The sequence below is a fragment of the Galendromus occidentalis genome, unplaced genomic scaffold (genome assembly GCF_000255335.2).
Source record: "Galendromus occidentalis unplaced genomic scaffold, Mocc_1.1 scf7180000077511, whole genome shotgun sequence".
NCBI classification, from domain to species: domain Eukaryota; kingdom Metazoa; phylum Arthropoda; class Arachnida; order Mesostigmata; family Phytoseiidae; genus Galendromus; species Galendromus occidentalis.
The window spans coordinates 381889-400417 of NW_003805499.1; the positions used below are offsets into that span (position 1 = coordinate 381889).

Below are 18529 nucleotides of genomic sequence, written 5' to 3' on the forward strand. Positions count from 1 at the left end.
TTTGAGGAGTTGCGCAGTACGAACCCCAGTTCGATCGATGTATCTGAGGAATGGAGCGCGCTGGAGAATTTCTAGTTCTTTGCGATAGCGCTCGCTTCGGCAAACGTGTTTGGTGTGACAGGGCCGGTCGATATGCAGTGAACACTGAGGAGAGTCGATCGGAATTTTTCTTCCATCAAATGTCCAAGAGCGGGGCCCAACTGTACATAAGGTGCAAGAAAGCTCGAACGTGAGTTTCCCGCGGCACGTCACATCGCGTAACAGCTCTCGTGAATGACGTATGGTGTGTCAGGACGCTCGACGAAATAATCGAGTGGATTCAGAAGAAATATATCTTGTGTATATTCTCAGGGAAGGCGTTCGTTGCCCGGTTCGGGGAAAGATCAAAATGACAGGCGAGATCGTGAGGCTGAGGGGCGCGCATAATCATCCTCCGGAGTTCGACGGTCACGGCCACGACGTCCGGACGGCCAGGGGCAACTGGCTGCGAGCTCTGAAAGAGAATCCTCGAGTTTCGCTGATGAACGCGGTCCTGAACGAGAGGCGCAGGTACCGGAACTCGACTGAGCTCGGCTCTTCGCTTCCGTAGGTACGACGATCAGCGGTTCGATGATCGAACGATGACGGAAATCTTTTTTCCAGACTGCCGATCGAAACTGCGAGCCAAATCGTACCGGGTCGCCAGCTGCGTACCGCGCGGCGTCAGACGGCTGCTGTGAGGACTCCGCAGGTGTACTCGCTCTTGCGGCTAGACCACGACTACGCCAATACGGCTAATCTACCTCATCTAAGCGACCACACCTACACTCGTCCGGCGCTCTGAAGACCCCAGCGTGCGTGTGGGTGTTCCTGTCGGAAGGCGGAATCCGATCTCCATACGACTGGGAGCCATCTGTCCCCTGGATCAGACGAAAGCGGAAAAGCTCATCCCGGATACATGTGAAGTTGGTGAAATTCGCTCATGTGTTCCCCATCGTATGCTGATCGTGAGCCCTTCCCGCCCTCGACTACCCCTATGTGTTAGGCATTATCCCAAATCGAGCCGGTCGATTGCGAGAAATCTCAGAAGAGCAGAAAAGCATCCACGAGCATCTGGTTCGGCCGGCTCAAATTCGGAGTCACAGTGAAACCGTGCTCGTCCCGATCGCACTCGGGCGATCGTGAAAATGAAGCTCAACGTTCTTTTACAATAGTTCCCGCGATCGTCGAGCCGTCTTGTGATTCAGAGAGAGCTCCGTATATTTTTTAAATTCGCGCGGAGAACTCCCCAGCCTTTTTCTCTGGGACTCTCTTTCCCACGAGTCGTCTGCTGAATTGTGATTATTTTTGTACTTCGTGAAAACAGCGCGAAGACGTCTAGTAGCGAGCAAGTGATCGTTCGAAAACCAGGCTACGCAGAGTTTTCTGACGTGACGATGGATGAGAAACGCTTCCGAATGAGACTACTATAGGAGATGCCGACCCCGAAAATTCTGAAAGTGGTCTGCCGTGGTACAGCCGAGTTGGATGCAAAGAACCATTTTTACAAGGTACAAAATCTGCGGATCCTCGGATTTCATAATGCGGGAAAGCATTTGTTATGCCTGGAATGAAATGCTCCAATCGCATTGTGGTTCTTTGCTTAAAACGTGTGTGCTCTGAAGCGGTCAATACCATTGCAGGTGATCGCGCCGTATATCGATTCTCTCTCTCGACTAGGAGCGATAGCTCGATGTAATCCGACTACCTTGACAACTCGGAACCTGACCCGGCTCAGAGAGTCTTTCGAGGAAGACCTCGCAGCGGATCTGAGTGACACCGATTTGAGACTTAGTCGTCTACAGCTGGAAGTTCTCCAAGTGCTCTACCGGGCTCTCGAACTCTTCGAACTACAGGGCAGCACTGTCGCTGTCAAATTTCTGAGTGGTGAGTTTCGGGAGAAGTCTCTCCCGCCTCCCTGACGGACGATGGAGTAGAACGTGCGAGATTCTGACAAAATGGGCAATTATGCCCGGACCTCATCCTCGTGGATCTCTCGATTACAATCCACGCTCAGGGGACGAAGTTCGGAGCAGAAGGCTGATCTGTTTCTCGTCGGAGGTTCTCACTGACGGCTCGCTAAATCGGAAGCGGAAAATCGTTAGTTGTGTCTCTGCTTTCGTTCCCCTCCCGCCGTGGCGGAGCTGGACCTTCTTCGATTTATCTATTTTCCAATTCATCAGATGTCGTCGAAGGAGACCAAACCAAGCCGGAGCTGCGTTTCGAGCTCATGCAGAATGAGAGATACGCAAGTCTTCGATATGAGCTGTCGAGGATGGAAGCAACTAAGAACGCCCTCAATGATTCAACTACTCAGAGTAAGATCTTGAAGCTAGCTGATATCGTCGAGAAGCATGTCCGCCAAACGGTGACAGGTAAGTGTAATCCGATCGTGGAAATTCGATTTTTTTTCCAAATGGGAAAAGAATATCCTCGAAATAGCAAGAGCCCCCAAAATTCCTATCGATGAGATGACTTTGGACCTCCATTCTCTAGTTTCTAGGATACTCATCGCTGTACCGACAGTCGCCATGTGCGAGGAAGTCAATAAGATGTTGGCATCACTGTCAGCGTTGCTCACATCATATGTATACGACACCTCGAGGTTCTCAAAGACTGTTCTCAAGAACTTCGTCGAGTCTCGCGATAACTGTTTAGTGGTGGGTACATCCGTCCCTCCGGACTCGGATTTCTGCCCGGCAAGTGTACATGGGCTGATTCTTTGCATCATAGACTTCTTTCGACCCAAGGGCTCGCCGACCACCGGCGGAAAGAATCTGAGAAGCTGTAGCCTCCCATATAGCATTTCTCCCTTCTCAATTGCAGGTTATCACGAGCCCGGAGAGTTTAAATGGTCAGAACATATCCCTCAACGGAATCAGCCTCGCCATTTGTCTCGACGTCCGAAAAGACGTTTTCCGGAAGCCTCCGTATTGGCAAGGATCAATCATCATGCTGGTGACTGATGTGGAGAACAAGGTTGTACACGTCGGTCTTGTTGTACACACTTCCCCGATGTTCGTATGTCCCGACGGAGATACGGAACGGGGACTTCCATGTAACGCTCGAATGAATTCTAGTCTTTCGATGGCAGAGAGGTGTTAGCCGCCTCTCCGCGGAAACCACCCGCGACGTTGAAACGCGGTCTCGCAAATCAAGCTTCTCGGGGACGGAAAGCCTTCTTGACCAAAGAGGAACAAGCTTATTTCGACCGCCATTTCAAAAGCTCGACAAAGATCACCCTGCCTTCGAATGGTGAGTGACAGGGAGCTTCATCTTGGTGATGGGGTACTGGGAAAATTCGCGCTCCCCGTCGGTAGAATTCGGGATTTCTTTCTGCCCTCCCTGAACAACCGCTATCCACAGGATTCGATCCACCTCCAAAGTCGCAAGCGACGTACTCTGTCCAACTTTCGGTGTCGAAGTGGCGACCGTGGCAGAGCCGCCTGCAGGACACTTACCAAGTCGGCCATTCTACGGACAGTCAGGTTCTGGTGGATGTCTTCAAGTTTTGTGATGAAATGTAAGTCGGCATCGAACGAATGCATAATTCGGTCGGACAAGTATTCGGAAGAATATCGCGAGTGAACAGGACTTATTACAGATCATCGACACCGGATGGGAGCCGCCTGGACAACCACGAGAGAGAACTCGCCACCCATTTTCGTGCTGAGGACGTTCATGAAATGCCCGTTGAGGCATCGGAGAGCAAGCCTATTCTAATTGATGTGAGTCAGTGAGGCAGACATTCGCGTTCTAGGATTCCTCATTCCGAGTCCGGAGGAGCGACGGGGTTTCGAGGGCTGCCTAATAGAGGTCTCCTGATTTTCCAGGAAGGAGAGCTCGACACCCTCGATACTGAAGACATGGCCTTCCTTGCAATAACGCCGGAAATGGATCGATATGTTCTCGATAGCGCCGAAAAAATCACCGATTATCTGGCTCAACTCGGCTTCGTCGAAGTTAGGCGTAGGGTTTCCGATCAACGAAGCTCCGCGGACGATGAAGTCCCTCTACGAGGAATCTCGCCTGAAAAATCGCTCCCTTCCCAACTAGGAACGCCAAAACCCAAACCCGATCGAGCGTTCAGGACCCCCGAAATGGGTAACCGTACGCTAGCTCGGAGGACTGACTCTAGTCCATTGTCTGTGACGGGTTGTTTACCGACAGCTTCGACACCTCTCGGCTACCGTGCCCCACGAGCGGATTTCAAGTTGACCCCGATCACGAAAAAGGATCCGATGACGCCGAGTTCTCACCTCCGCGATTCGGTCCGGGAAGCAGATCCTGATCCGAATGCCGAATCGAGACTCAGTTTGACTGCCTTAGTCAAAGTTGTACAGAAGCGGAAGAAACAGAAGAACCTGCAATATTTCTTCTCAAACAAACTCAATCAGCCGACCGAGCTCAGTGATATCGTCGAGACTAGTGATAAATCTTCCAAATCGGAGATCCAAGATGGCGCTTCCCATCTACCGGGGCCGCTGCCCTACCGTGAATTGAGCCCGCCGTCTACCACGGAGGAAAAACCCATGGCAATCGCAGATGATTTTCCAGCCGTCGATGGAGACGCCCTTGGTGCCATCAGAAATCCCCAGACAGAGTCATCCACGCCGCCCGTCGACGGTCGGAAGGAGCTCGAGCCGGACTTTCTCAGTCGAGAACAAGGTCTGCTCGAAGCTCGCAGAACCACACTGAGTCTGGACGCGTCCGATCGGAACCGTACGAACAATCTTATTGGAAACGATGTCACTGAGGACGACGACGATCTCTTTGACGATATCGACGTCACAATGAAGCTCCAAGAAGCCCACGATGACGGAATCGATGCCGACGGAGGGAATTTAACGAATTCTATTCGGAACGCTCGGGAGCACATCCTCGTAGATGCTGATAAGCCGACAGGAAAGCCTCCGATCAGAGAACCATCGATAGACGTAAGAGCTGTCAAGCCCGAACCGAAGCCCAAGATCCGATCTGTTTTCGATGCCCTGGACGACCCAGCAGATAATAAGGATTGTCACTCGGCGCACACTGCTGTCCTCAACATCATCAACAACATCCCAACGAGGAGCAAAGAGATAGTTGAGAGCCCCGAGATCACAGAGCCTGAGACCGTGGGGAACATCCTACCGATCGAGTTCCAAAAGGGGAGTGAGCGCACGTCGGAAGCGGAGGAAAACTCCGATGACCTATTCGACTGCGTCGAGGAACTACTCTTGCCCAAAAAAGAGACAGAATCACAGGATGATGTCCTACAAAAACTCCTCAAAAAAGCCGACGAGCAGTCATCGAAAAAAGCCGGCGATAAGCGACCCCCTCGGAGCGACGAAGTGGTTTCCAGTAGTCAAAGACCGACCTCACCGAAAAACAAGGGATTCAGGAAACAGAAGCTCCGAGCTATCGCTGAAAACGGTAGAATTAAGGCGAAAGGCGAGAGCTCCCCTGAATCTCTGAAGACGTCGTTCAGCGAACCTCAGCTCCGGAGAAACGAGGAAGGAGTCGAAACCGTCATTGGCCGTTCCAGATCTCAGAAAGAAGTGACGCGAGATAATGCCCGGGCTGCACCGATGGATGGTAGGAATCCCTCGTGCAAATCCAAGGGGTCCTCAGCCGAAACGAGGAAGAGGTCGCGAGTCGCTTCAGCGAGCAGCGACGAGGAATCATTGCACATACAGCGGCGGAGGAAGAATCCGTTTGCGAGTCTGGGGGGAAGTTTTTCGCAAGTGAGTGATTCCACAGTCCAATTTGTTTGGAGCACAACCTCCTTCTTGATATCCGTGCACTCATGGTCATCTCTACTTGCCATAAGTTACACAATAATAGGATATCGTCTCCCGTCTCCCAAGGGTTTCATCGCTCAGCTTGAAGCTAAGAAGCCAACCGTGAAGAAAGCAGCAACGAAAGGGTATTTCGATGACGAAGCTGAAGTTGACAGCATCGATTCGGTGAGCGAAGATGAGGACGACCAGCCCGATGCTTACGAGATGAACTCGTTCGTCGATGACGGAGAGGGTATAGCGCACTCTCAAGGTGAGTTCCGATCCGACGGCTCCGACATGGAGCGTCCGAATCATCTGGGCTGCTGAAAGCCCTTGGGATCTCTTCTGAGGAACGAATCTCCGTTTCCCAGGCATGTACCGCCGCTTGGATAAGGATCTATCGCCGATCAAGAATTTCCGAAGACCGGTCAAGCACGTACCCTACGAAGATTGCTTCTCCCAGATGCCTCCGTCGGACGATGACTCGTACGGAGACGACTCGTTCGTCGAGCATGGATCGGTCGCTGAGTGAGTGTGCGCTAGATCGCGATTTCATCAAACTGCTCCGACGCCTGGTCTGAGACGGAGCTCGAGCTTCGATTTGGATCGCCGTCCGAATTCCACTATAATTCACTGTGAGAAATTTCGTATCCTACAGGGTCACCCTCCCCGCCGAAATAACCGTGATGCAAGCTCCGCCAGAAACACAGCATAAAAAGAGAAAGGGTCGCCGAAAAGCATTCATTTGCGACGATAGTTCAGACAGTGATCGGGTCAGCGGCGGAGAAGCAAAGCCCGGTGCATCGAGTCCTCGAAAGTCCTCCCAGCGAAGTTTCGGGGCGCGGGCTGATGTCGCGAGCAGTTCTACTTCGGGATTGAAGTTGAATGATCGCAAGATCCCTCCGAAAAATGTGATACTTGTCAACACCTACCTACTAGAGATCCTACCGGTGAGCTGAGAGCATTGAAGCTTGTGGATCCATGTCGACGTGGATTCGCGGTCATTCAAGATTCCTGCTGTAATCGTTACGTCGCAATCTACCGGGTTCTATGGAATTCTCAGACACCGTTTGCCTTGTTCTGCAGGAAATCCTTGTTGGTCTACAGCGCACCTTCGATAAGTCTCACATCGAACCGGTCGACATGAGTGCTCTGGAGAATCATCCGGTGGATCTCTACCTTGGAGATCTGTGCATCAAAGTCATGTCTCTCGACCAATTACGTTCAGGAGCAGCCGAGGTGCGTAATCGAATCGATTGACATCGGAATTTAATTTCCGCCTCGACCCAAAGCTAAAATGAGGTCTTTAAATCCCAGACTCGGAAAAAAATCAATCGGTTCAGGTTGCTGTGTGAGAAACCCGTGCTCCTCGTGGTCGCTCCCTCGCAGAATCACTCAGACCCAGAGCAGCTCTTCAAGGCAATCATCGGAATATCCGAGATCGACATAAGGACATTTTACGTCAAAAATCAAGGTACATATTCATTCAGCATTCTCGATACGTGCGCTCAAAACCGTCGCTTTGTTCGTCTCGGTCTCACGTTTGGCTCTTTTCCATCTCTCCTCGCTCCTGTCATCAGTGGAGTTACTCATGTTGCTCAAATGCATAGTGAGAGATCTACAGGGAAACGAGTACTTGATCGAGTACCTCGAATCGGAAGAATTACAACGCCTCTTGAGACTGCCTCAGCTGAATATTCTGACGGCGACGGCTCTCCTGAGGGTGAAACAGGGAAAGGCTCGAAGCGTCATCCAGACAAGGTAAGGACTCTGGAAGGGATCGACGAGAAATTTCGAGCTCTAAGTGATCATCGTCTTAGGTGGTCCCGTGGAACGGATTCTCCAATATCTCCCCACAGCTGTGAGCGTTTCTCCTCGTTACCATACCTCCTAATTCCCTTACAGCTCCGCTGCTGAGATCGGAAGCATCTGCAATGTATCCGAGCGATTTGCGGAAACGATTTGTGCTGCTTTTCGGACTTGCTGATGGCAATCGTCGAGCGACTTGTAGAAACCTTGTAATATAATTATGTGCATAGTCATGTGAATAAATAAAGTTGAATTTCAACACTCAGCGGTTTCCCCTTCTCGAGTAGACGCCGAAAACAATATTCGTGCTCTAATGAGTCCAGGGGAACTCGCGGAACATCTTGTTGCAGCAGCTCATGCGGCATGCTCCGCGCATAAGTTTTTCCCCAGTGTTCTGCGGAGAATCGGAGAATGAGCTCATCGTCCACAATTGTTTTCAGAGCCTTTCCGTTCTGTCCCCTGGTAGTCTTGCTTGCCCCCCCCCCTGGTGCCAAAATGAAGCCCACACCCCACTATAGGGCTCACTAATCTGAATCGGGGGAATTAATAATGGAGAATATAGAATGTACCAGCCGGCCTCCGGCCGGCTGGAGCCGGCCGTCTTTTCGGCTTGCGTTCCAGCATCATTTGTGAGCTCATCCTACGGAGACTCAGGATTTGAGTCGGGAAATTCACCCTCCACCCTATAAAATAGAAGCGCAAGCGCTCCGTCGATATAAATATTGGATTGAGTTGGGAAAATGTCATATATGTCACCATCAGCGAGTCATATATATCCCCATCAGCGATGACCAAATTCGAACAAAGAGAAATTTGTGCCTTTCGAAGCACAATCGGACACAGCGTACCTACCTAAGTACCACATGAGTCATGAGGCGCTCTGCTCTTGTAACGGAATTTTCACATGCTCTCTTCGCAGCATGCGAAATACCATCTGCGGTAAGACGTACCTGCCTGTGCTCGACTGTTTCTCTTCCTAGGCGGGTTCTCGCGCATGCCACCTTCTGAAGCTTCCTCTCAGTCGTCGGATCGTAATCTTCCCTGTCAGGTGTCTTACGGCGTGGCATTGAGAAAGACCTTGATCACAGCAGCATAAGGCTAGTCGACTACTTCAATGACGACAACGGATCGAACAACGGATATTGAAAAGGAGAAAAGGAAGAAGCGTCGACGAATTCAATAACGACAACGGATCCAACGACTGAGAAAGCGAATGCAAAATGTAAAACAGAAAATGTTTACGGCTATATTATCGCATCGAAGGCGGCTCCGTGAGGGTATAAGAGCTCCCGTACGGAGAAACCTTCAAGCTAACTCGAGGACTAATAATTCCTCTTCTGGGCTGCGACCGCAGAACGGGCGCAGGATGGCCGCTGCGGCGAGCGCAGAAAGGGCGCAGGACGGCCGCGGCTGCGAGCGCAGAACGGGCGCAGCGGCGAGCGCCGAGTCCAGTGGCCGCAGCACGGCCGCGGCGGCGGTGCAGCGGCAGGTCAAGTAGATCCGCTTCGAAAGCCATTTATTTCCGCTTGCAGGATGAATTTGGAGCTGGGGGTACGCTTATTGGTGATGAGCGAAGGTATTCTAGGTATGCTGCAGTTACGGTAAGAATCGGTGGCAAATTTTGTCTACAGACAGACGCTAAGCCGATTATATATAGGGGGATCCCGCGTGACCTCCCGATTTTGAAACAGGCGCCGCGCAAGACTGCTCCTCAGTGGTTTCGTTTTTTTGTTTCTTGTTGTCTTCGCGCATGTGGTCTGCTTTCTTCTAACAGCTGAAGAACCGTTCCATTCACACAATGCGAGCACGGCTATTCTTCTCGAATCATCCGATTTCTCACCGCTGACAGTGGCATCTTCGACCGAGTCCATGCGGAGGCCGCGACAAGTCGTGTCAATACATCAACGCGGCTAGCTACGCTGGATGTTGTTGTGAGAGCCGATTCCCAACAGCCTGCTCGGGGGCTGCAAGAGCGTCAAGGTGGCGACGATTCAAGGAAGATACCTCACTTTAGAAGAGCAGGCTTTCATCAACGTCATAGAGGACGACATCGAAAATTTTTTGAAGAGCCCCAGTCATGACAAAAGGTGAATCGGACTCACGCGTTCACTACGCTCCATTCGGTGGGGACACGAATAAATCATCAGGACATCCTTTCTGAATCTTCTTATCGTCTCTCGTTCCGAAGCATGTTGCCGTTTATGCCCAAGTCCGGGGCGAGTGAGCCTTACGGATATTCGGACAGTTATTGCTGTGTGTATCATTTCGAGGGTGTCCGGAGAGTCCTATTACTCATCGTCCGATCCTATTCACTTGACGAATACCTCTCCGTTACGATATATGTATAGTTCTTCGTTCGCTTGAATCTGGTATTTTTTGTTTCACAGCGTATTAGTTCTGCCGGATTTACCAGCTTTTAGACGCTTCATCGTGCACAAAATTGTCGAGGAAAAGTTCTGGCGCCTCACAACCTTCTCCATCGGCGAGCAAGACAAACGAGTTCTGGTCATTTGTCGGCGGCAAGATTTGACGCAGTAAGATCTCTAGATTGATGACTAGAGTTCGGCAGACCATCTCAAAATCGAATGTACACGCTGCAGGACTCGAAACTTCGAAGAAGGAGAGGTAATTGGCCCATTCGGATTCCAGGGCGATCGAGACAGGAACTTGTAAGCACACAGCGGTCCTCGAGGCATTCGGTGATATCGTCAGAGGCGCTGAGGCTTCACCCAGAGCAAAGACCCCGATCAAGCTCCAGAACCCGCGGAAAATTCTCCAAACGCCACCGCCGGATATTGGGAGTAACAGGTATTGAAGACCGGATTCTTGTGGCGAAGATATTCAAGATATATTGGTTTGATAGAATGAGCAGACAGTTACTTTATCATTGAGTTGAATTGAATAAGAATCCCAGAATTTAAGAAGAAGACATTCAAGGATGATGATTGCAGAAATTAGTTCTATGATATCAGATAAGAGTCCGGCCTACGGAGGCAGAATCGGAAAAAACAAATTAAGTAGCTCCCCGCTTCACGCAGCGATCTTGGTCGGGAACGAAGCCAGCCGCAACAGCTATACATACCGCCTGCTCTCCGGAGGCTCCAGAACGGCTCCAAGACAAGTCAGATGGCGTCCACCGTCAAGGGAGACGACACCAATAACTCACGGTCAGCATTCCCGTCGATTCGCTCATCGATGATTTTTGAGACGGTGGATCTTGGCTTCCGTCCCTACTCGAGATTTCGGCTTCCAGAGGCGACGACCCGGATACCGGAAAGTCGTCTTCGACGGACGACGAGGACGGCAGCTGGGACAAGAAGTTTAATGATGACGGAGATCCGGCGGATGCTGAGACGATGCGAGAGCTCGAGAAGGCTCTCGGGAAAATCAAAATCGTGAAACCCAATGTCATAAACTATCTGGAGTTTTCGCCCTCTCTCAACGCACAATATGAAATCAAAGATGAGGACGGTGAGCACCTTGTCGACTCCACGTCATGAGTTAAATACGTTCGATGGCTGCGAGCAAGCTGACTGTAGCGCTGACATACGATTCTCCCAGAACGAGGGAACATACTGGAGCTATACGACTTCCCAACGGAATTTCGCACGCATGACCTCAACGCCTTTTTCGCGTCCTCCGGTCGAGACCTGGAGATTCATTGGGTGGACGACAACCACGCTCTAGCCTTGTTCACGACGTCTTCGGCAGCCAGACACGCACTCCAAAATACTAAGGTCAATAATATAAATACTCAGTCAAAAAAATTACTAAGGCTCGATTCAATTCGAGCCGATTCTAAGATTGAAACTATTCGTTCCGTAATATTTGTGAAGGCAAGTCGATGTTAGCCCATCTAATCTCACGCCTTTCTTCGCTTCCCGCAGGATGGCATGATCAAACGGAGACCTTTCAGCAAAGCCTCTGAGCAGTCTAAATTGAAAGCCAAAGACATCGTCCAACTACCGGCGAAAGCCCGCCCACAGACGAGCTCGCTCACGGCGAAAAGGCTCGTTTCGGGCGCCTTGGGCATCAGGATACCGATCAGTAAAGAAGAACGTGAGAAGGAGAAGCTGCAGCTCAAGGAAGCAAAAGGTGAGTCCGATCTCAAAAACAGCTTCTCGACAAGAGTTTCTCTCGCAAAACAGAGTTTCGAGGGAAAGGACATTGGGACACCACAACAATGGGAACAATCAGTTCGTCAGACTGTGACGGGGATCACCTTCGCTCGTGTACGACTTTTCCAGAATCTCAAATGACTACGAGCGAGAAATCTCCTCAAACGATTTTTATTTTACAAAAATAAAGGACGAAGCTCGACCTCAATGCTAAGTGCAACGCTGCTGACCCTGCGAAGTCCGAGACTTGCGCTAGAGCTGAAGGCATCATCGCGTCTGTTTTCTTACAGAGAAACGGCGACTGGCAAAACAACAGAAGAAAGACGCTTGGGAAGATGATTAGACCGGGACGACGTGAGGAATCAAGTCCACAGAGGGAAAGTCCCCCACCGGGGCTTGAGCGCATATTTTTCCCCGGGTTATCCTCTCAATCGAACATTGCTCACATAATGGCGGAGATCCAGGCGAGAGGAATACTTTACATGTGATTAATCAGCCGCTCCATGATTATGCGGAGTGATGGACGAAATCGGCGTGTACATTAGACATTATCCGCTATACAAGTACCAAGTAGTTACAATTTACAACGAGACTAGTTGAGACTTCAAGTCGACGATGCCGAAGTTCCCGGCGTTTTTCGGAGGATGAGCGGCTGAACGTCGAGAAGACAGAATGTCGATCTGCAGAGCACAAAAACGTCAGTTTGTTTTCAATCGAATTCAGTTACTCCGTCTCCGATCGAAAACATTGGTCGGGGGTCGAGAATGGTCCAGATACCTGTCATTCCTCTTTCTGCTGATTGAACTCACCGACAGGTAGGACACGGGCATTTTCCGCGAAGCCATGTGTGAGGTGCGTCGGGGTCTTGACGCGAAGCAAACCAACGAGCTAGACACGATGAGCACCATAGGGGGCGACACAGGCATCCAACGCAACGAGTGCTTCGTATCGTCTCCTCACTGTCATTGTCACACAATTTACGAAGAACGACATCCGGCTGGGCTTGCATGCAGCCGATACAGGAATCCAGTTCCTGAAAAATGACATTCAACTGTATGATATCATCGCGATCAGGAAAATCACTTGTATCACCGCGGCAATCGTCCCCCGGGGCACTTGGGGCTTCTTCTGCAAAAACTTCGCCCTCAATGGGTCCGCGGCGGATTTGTTATGTCTATTCTGAATTTTGGGAGTCTGGGAAGGCAAGATGGACAGGAATATGTTGTCTGTGTCAGGACAGGGCCACATCTGGAACTCGACTCATCACCTCCCAAGATCTCCTAAAGAGATTTATTGCTTTGCGTGTATATATCGAGTATAACGTGTTGTTGATCCGGGTGGATCATCCGAACAATAAACTATTTTTAGAGGGAAAAACACTGATTTTTTCGCAGTGTCAACTCTGCTCCACAACCTACCTCATCGTACTCAAGAGTGGGATTCAGCCGGACATTCGCTCTGAATGCCTCGATGAATCGATCGCTCAGGTTTCTATGAATGGGTATATTCTTGCTATTCTCGAGAGGAAGACGTTGACGCAGCTCGTCGTAATCCGACGAGTTAAGCTGCAACGTGAAGGAAGGCACTCTTTCCCGTCTGCTTTCGACCAGTATCGTCAAGCACTGGAGACCTGGGATTCAAGGAAAACGTGAGGATACGGGCAGATCTAATGGAAAGCGAGTTCTTCGGTTGTTTCACAGCAACGGCGTCAATTTCGCCCAGGAGCCATACACGAGGGACTCACCTGAGGCATCTAGGTGAGATACCAAGTGCTCCGCGCTTCCGATGACCTTCAACTTGGCGTCAGCGATGTGGATAAGATGCATTTCGTAGGTTTCCAGATGGATCAGCCACGACGGCAGAACAATTGTTCTAGTGATCCCTCCAGCCGTCGAGAACTTATCTGGTCCTCTGAACTCTGCGTTGAGACGCTCCGCGACTCGCCTCCAGGAATCGTCAGATTCCAGTGTGTACAATGACAACACCTGAAAAAAGTAACGATGTCCTCAGAATTTGATTGAACTCGAAAATCATGAAGGTAGAAGGTGGTTGAAACTGACGCTCGGGGACGTCTTCAAATCACAGCAATCGAAAAAGTACAGAAACGAGATGTTCTGTTTAAGAAGCCGCTCGAACCCAGCTTATCTCGTCTTTATCTCGCAGGCCTAGTGGGCCCGATTCCCTGAGCGCTCCGATAGCCTGATACCACAGATTTTCGTTCAGAGAATAATCACGCTGGAGAAGGTAAAGCCAAGAGAAACGGCTCCAAGAGATCGCGTCTGAGCGAACCCGAATTACGTAGATTTTGTTTCAGAGAGGGACTGCGTTCTCGCCGCAAGAATTGACTTTTATAAAGTTTTGCTCGCCGAAACCTCGAGCCCGTGCAGAGTAGTCGACATCTATTCCCTACCTTGGCGACGGGATGCGTTGACCACTTGGAGAGATAATGACGACTGGTTTTGTTCAGCGCATAGCCTCCTAACACGACCGCTACCAATAAAAGCGGCCAGAGATTTCCTTTGAAAGGTATCAGCGTCTCCGGCGAAGCACCTCCGAAAATGACCAAGCCGAACACGTACCCTGGAACAGTTTCATGACAGTCAGGAACTGTATTTGTGCTAGAGAGAAGCTACCGCGGATCATACGCGAAATTCTCCTAGATCCGGCGCTCCTTTCGTACGATGGGAAGAAATTCGAACGAACCCAGTGGCAAGATCGAGTGCACGATGGTGTTCGCTGCCGTCAAACTCAGATGATGCGCGATGAAATCCGTGTGCTCTTCCACGATGAATCCCTTCAGCATACGCGAAACCGTGAGCCCCGAGTCGATTATCTCGCCGGTTGGCGCCATCACGCACAGGGTGAGCAGCGCGTATGTAATCGTGAACCACACTCCATCTGATGCAATCATTTCGAAACTGAAAAGAAGATCCGGAAGCCTGATAATTTCATACGGACAGTTCCGGAGACGTGCGCGAGCGATTTTCTGACACGAAGGCGCGACTCCCTGCGCTGACTGTGATGCCGTCGTGGGGCAATGCCGATACATCGGCCGAAAATCCAATCATACCTAGAGGTTCCCTATCGCTCGTCGGTCTCCACCCATGACCTAAACAGAACGCACCGGCGCCAGAAGCAGAAAAAGAGCACAAGGGTCGACGCCTCCACCAAGTCGGATCAGAGCAGCATCGCCAACCAAAAGCAGCGAGAAAAATATTTCGGGAAAAGCTGTAGTCCATCATCCGGAACTTCGTTCGTGATCGGGCCAATCAAAGAAAGCGGAGCGAAATCTCCGCCACATTGGCAAGCAGCATTACGCCACGCTCGAAAATTAGGACATCAAGTCTTGCTGTTGACTTCCCCGGTGGAACTGTCTCTTGACCGGCGCAGGTCCAGTGGAACGACACGTATTTGTTTCCACTGTCCGACATAGCATAGTCTGACGAGATCTGATGAATACCGAAACCTGCCCCGGAATCCAATAAACAACTCGGATAAACTCACGATATTAGGCCGATACTGATGGACTAAGTTCGGAGAGTCAAGTGCTTCTGATAGACTCACTCGCTGTTCCAGGAACCGATGTCTTACGCTAAATCAGACCACCGGGGCTCGCTCAGCTGATGCTCTGCTCCGGTCTCTCCCACTCTCAGTTCGAAGGTCCCAGCTTTGTCAGGGAAGGTGATATTTCGATCATACACTGAAGTGGACGGGCTGTCACTCCTATGCGACACCACGGAGCTTCAGAGCATCAGAAGTCAACACGAAATGAGATGCAGTGTGTGACGATCTGTTCGCATTCGTCGGTCGCTTCTGCAGCCAAATGATCAACAAGGAGCAGACGATTCGTGCGAGTTCTCCAGCCAGCGCTCTGCGGCGCGAAATGAAAACATCGGCCCACTCAATTAGATGGCAGCATAATGGAGAAACATCGATGGATGAATCACCCTCATGAGATTCAGGGAAGAGAGAGGGAGAATTGCTCCGCGGCTTCACTTTTGACTCCAGAATCACGAGTCAACGAGTCGCGTACATGGCGCCGCGCGGATGACCTTTCGACGACGCGGCTCTTCTGATTGTGAGATTTTTTCACGGGATTGTTCGGAGACTCATGCATGGTTCTCCGATGGGACGGGATACACGCGAGTTCTTACTGACTTGAGGTTTTCTGCGAGAAGGTCGATCTGAAACGCAGTCAGACGCAGCCAACCTCGGCCAGGGTTCGGAGACCCAGATCGTCACGTCACGTAACGATAACACTCCGAGAGGAGGGCAAGAGGACCGGGCAAGAGGATCGATGAACTTCAATAAACGCCCTGAGGGCCCGGATGTTTTGAATTGAGAGGTGGGAGCTACTACTCCAAAGTCGCCTGCTCTCGGGAGTCGCAAAGATTGAAAGAACAGCAGACGCAATTCCCCGAGTCTCGGTGGCCCGAGTCCGCGGGAGCGCCGCATCCAGGGAGAAAGTATCATGTGAGGACCCACTCATGAGCGGACCGAATAGATATCCAGTGCTTTTCTCACTCGATGAATATGTGTACATATAGCCTGATTTTACCACTAAAGACCCGAACTTTCGGACCACGTTGCTATCGATATTCTGGGATGCCTCACGTAAAGACTCTGCGACTTGTTATGATATAGCATTCGGGACTCTGAGCTGAATCGAGACAAGAATCTGTCTTGGGACTTTTTTGGAGACCTTGACCTTGTGGCAATCCCCTCGAAAGGGGTCGCCTGTGAGCATGCTTAACCGATATACCTCCATATGGTGGATTGTAAGAGGTGAATAAACCCCATCAAGCAGAGCATTGAAAAACGGCGATAATGAAAGTTTGATCCTTCCTTTTTTCGAAAACAACCCTCGGTTCTCCCTTCTTAGCTCCATAGAACCTCTACGGCCTTCGACACAATGCACGGGCACGATTGCTTCGGCATCAAAGACCGATACCGGTCGAACTAGCTTCTCATATAGCCTGATGGGACCAAGGGAACGCCCCCACTGATGTTCTGATGTTATTTTCCGGGGCTACCGCCTCCTTTGCGAGTATCTCGTTACAGCCCCAGCTTCCATGCTGGTAAACGAATATTCGGTGGCCCAGCGGTCTCCCTGACTAGCTACCATGGCTCAATATCTCCGATTGCAGAATCTTAGAGGTGAACTCCGATCCGGCAAGCGAAGCTCGGCATCATCAAGGTCTACCCACTGACGTGGATTCTCACAATCGCTTCCTCTCGGTGGAATCCCCATCGATCCTCCCGATAGGTCGATTTCTCTCGCGGGAGAGGCGGGAATCCGTATCCAGGCAGGCAAGGCTACCGCAGGCGCTCGCGGAATATGTGATTCCCGGCGGTTCATTAGGTCTCGTCGGGATGATTATCCTCACCGCCCTCCTCTTTCCTCGTATACAATCGAGGCTCCGAGAGAGCGGAGAGAGTTTTTGACCTCGCTCGTTATCGGAGATCGGTTCTTGGAGCTGTCTGTGATCCGGAATCTTCCCATTCACTGAGATCGAAGATCTCCGACGGCATTGAATTCTGCGGATCGTTAGAATCTCCGAATGAAGGAGCTTGCCTTCACGATTGTTCGGGGCAGGGACATCCGACTCTATCTGAGGCCGGGACGACGATCAAAAAACTTGCGAGGTTCATCACAGACCACAACCTTGTGCTTGCGAGGTAAGCCTCAGAGTTGACCGAGAGCCCCGTTGCCTTGAAGCGAATGACCATGCATTCTACTCGCTCTCCGTGCAAAGTGAATGACCGAATCCTCCTCCTGTCCGAGGTCTCATTCCCGTACCTCTCCCGCGAGCCTGACGGAACGGCCGAAGGAAGAACCTTTATGCTTGTTCTGAGCATGAGATGAAATCCGTCGAAAGTTCTTACATTATGATAGTGAATGACACGGAGACTTATTTATCCCTTCAGACAAACTTAAGTTTGTTCCCGCAGATGGCTCTCTCACACAGGACTTGCTAAGGAATATCGGGTGACGAGTCCCGCCTCTTATCTGGAAGAGATCTCCATGATGACCTTCGAGCTCGACCCCCTCGAAGGTGCTTTCCGCTAGAGGCTCATGGGTGGCGTGAGAGTCTAGTATGCCCCCGTGGGGGTGAAGAATGACATCGGAGGGCCGCGGGATCCGAATCATCGTGAATGGGAAAGCACCGGGAACCCAGCCGTCTGCTTGTCTCACAAGTGGGCCCTATAAGCGAGCCGATATTGATAGGTCAACATTCATGTGGTAGCCACGACGTAATAGTTCAGCACATCAACGATGATCTCCGGAAACTCGTGTCCTATCCACGCACTTACTCAAGACCGTACTCAAATTATCGAAAGACGCCTGAATTATCTGCATTCTGGGTTCGTCGGTGCCAAGAATCCATTCACTGTCGGAGGACACCTACAGATTACGAAAACTACCCGAGGCAGATCGATACCCCAATCCATACGAGCCTGGAGACGGGTTCCCCCAGATACCCGTTTAAGAAGAGCTCGAGCATTGGTTCACCGTCGATGTGAACGGAAGAAGATGTGGCAAGGGGCCGGATTCGGTGAACTGAATTCGTGGGGCTGCCTCGGTGATACCCGGGGCGGATTCCTGACCTCGATATGATGCCCCCATCCCCTCAGATTTTTTCGGAAATTTCCCGAATCTGTCATCCCACGATCCGGATACCGATGGAAGTCAATATAAGTCTCCATTCATTATTCATAAGGACCGAACCTCGAGGAAAATGTGGTTTTCCGGGACTTCCATCGAGCATTGTGATGCCCCCGGAGCAGTGATGCCCGGGGCGGACCGCCCCACCGCTCACC

At 51.0% G+C, this 18529-nt stretch overlaps 3 protein-coding genes across 3 annotated transcripts; 2 read left to right on the top strand and 1 right to left on the bottom strand.

The window, feature by feature from the left end:
* Positions 1-1454: 1454 nt before the first annotated feature.
* Positions 1455-7767, top strand: LOC100906956 (uncharacterized). Its single transcript, XM_003746986.2, has 17 exons — positions 1455-1529; positions 1662-1905; positions 2202-2393; positions 2515-2678; positions 2845-2997; positions 3099-3273; positions 3385-3541; positions 3623-3746; positions 3852-3987; positions 4075-5744; positions 5868-6051; positions 6152-6308; positions 6439-6730; positions 6867-7019; positions 7098-7254; positions 7361-7541; positions 7686-7767. Exons 1-17 carry the CDS (start codon positions 1455-1457, stop codon positions 7765-7767), a joined length of 4296 nt encoding a protein of 1431 aa, XP_003747034.1.
* Positions 7768-9122: 1355 nt separating this feature from the next.
* On the top strand, positions 9123-12050 carry LOC100907104 (R3H and coiled-coil domain-containing protein 1). The gene is made up of 9 exons (XM_003746987.1): positions 9123-9190; positions 9542-9676; positions 9977-10123; positions 10239-10397; positions 10628-10756; positions 10843-11060; positions 11151-11326; positions 11477-11684; positions 11998-12050. Exons 1-9 carry the CDS (start codon positions 9123-9125, stop codon positions 12048-12050), a joined length of 1293 nt encoding a protein of 430 aa, XP_003747035.1.
* LOC100907247 (E3 ubiquitin-protein ligase TM129) lies at positions 11870-15278 on the bottom strand. Its single transcript, XM_003746988.2, has 7 exons — positions 15212-15278; positions 14411-14625; positions 14118-14287; positions 13452-13692; positions 13126-13337; positions 12517-12740; positions 11870-12387 (listed from the first exon to the last, which is right to left on the bottom strand). Exons 2-7 carry the CDS (start codon positions 14616-14618, stop codon positions 12312-12314), a joined length of 1131 nt encoding a protein of 376 aa, XP_003747036.1. The 5' UTR covers positions 14619-14625; positions 15212-15278; the 3' UTR covers positions 11870-12311.
* Between the last annotated feature and the right edge of the window lie 3251 nt (positions 15279-18529).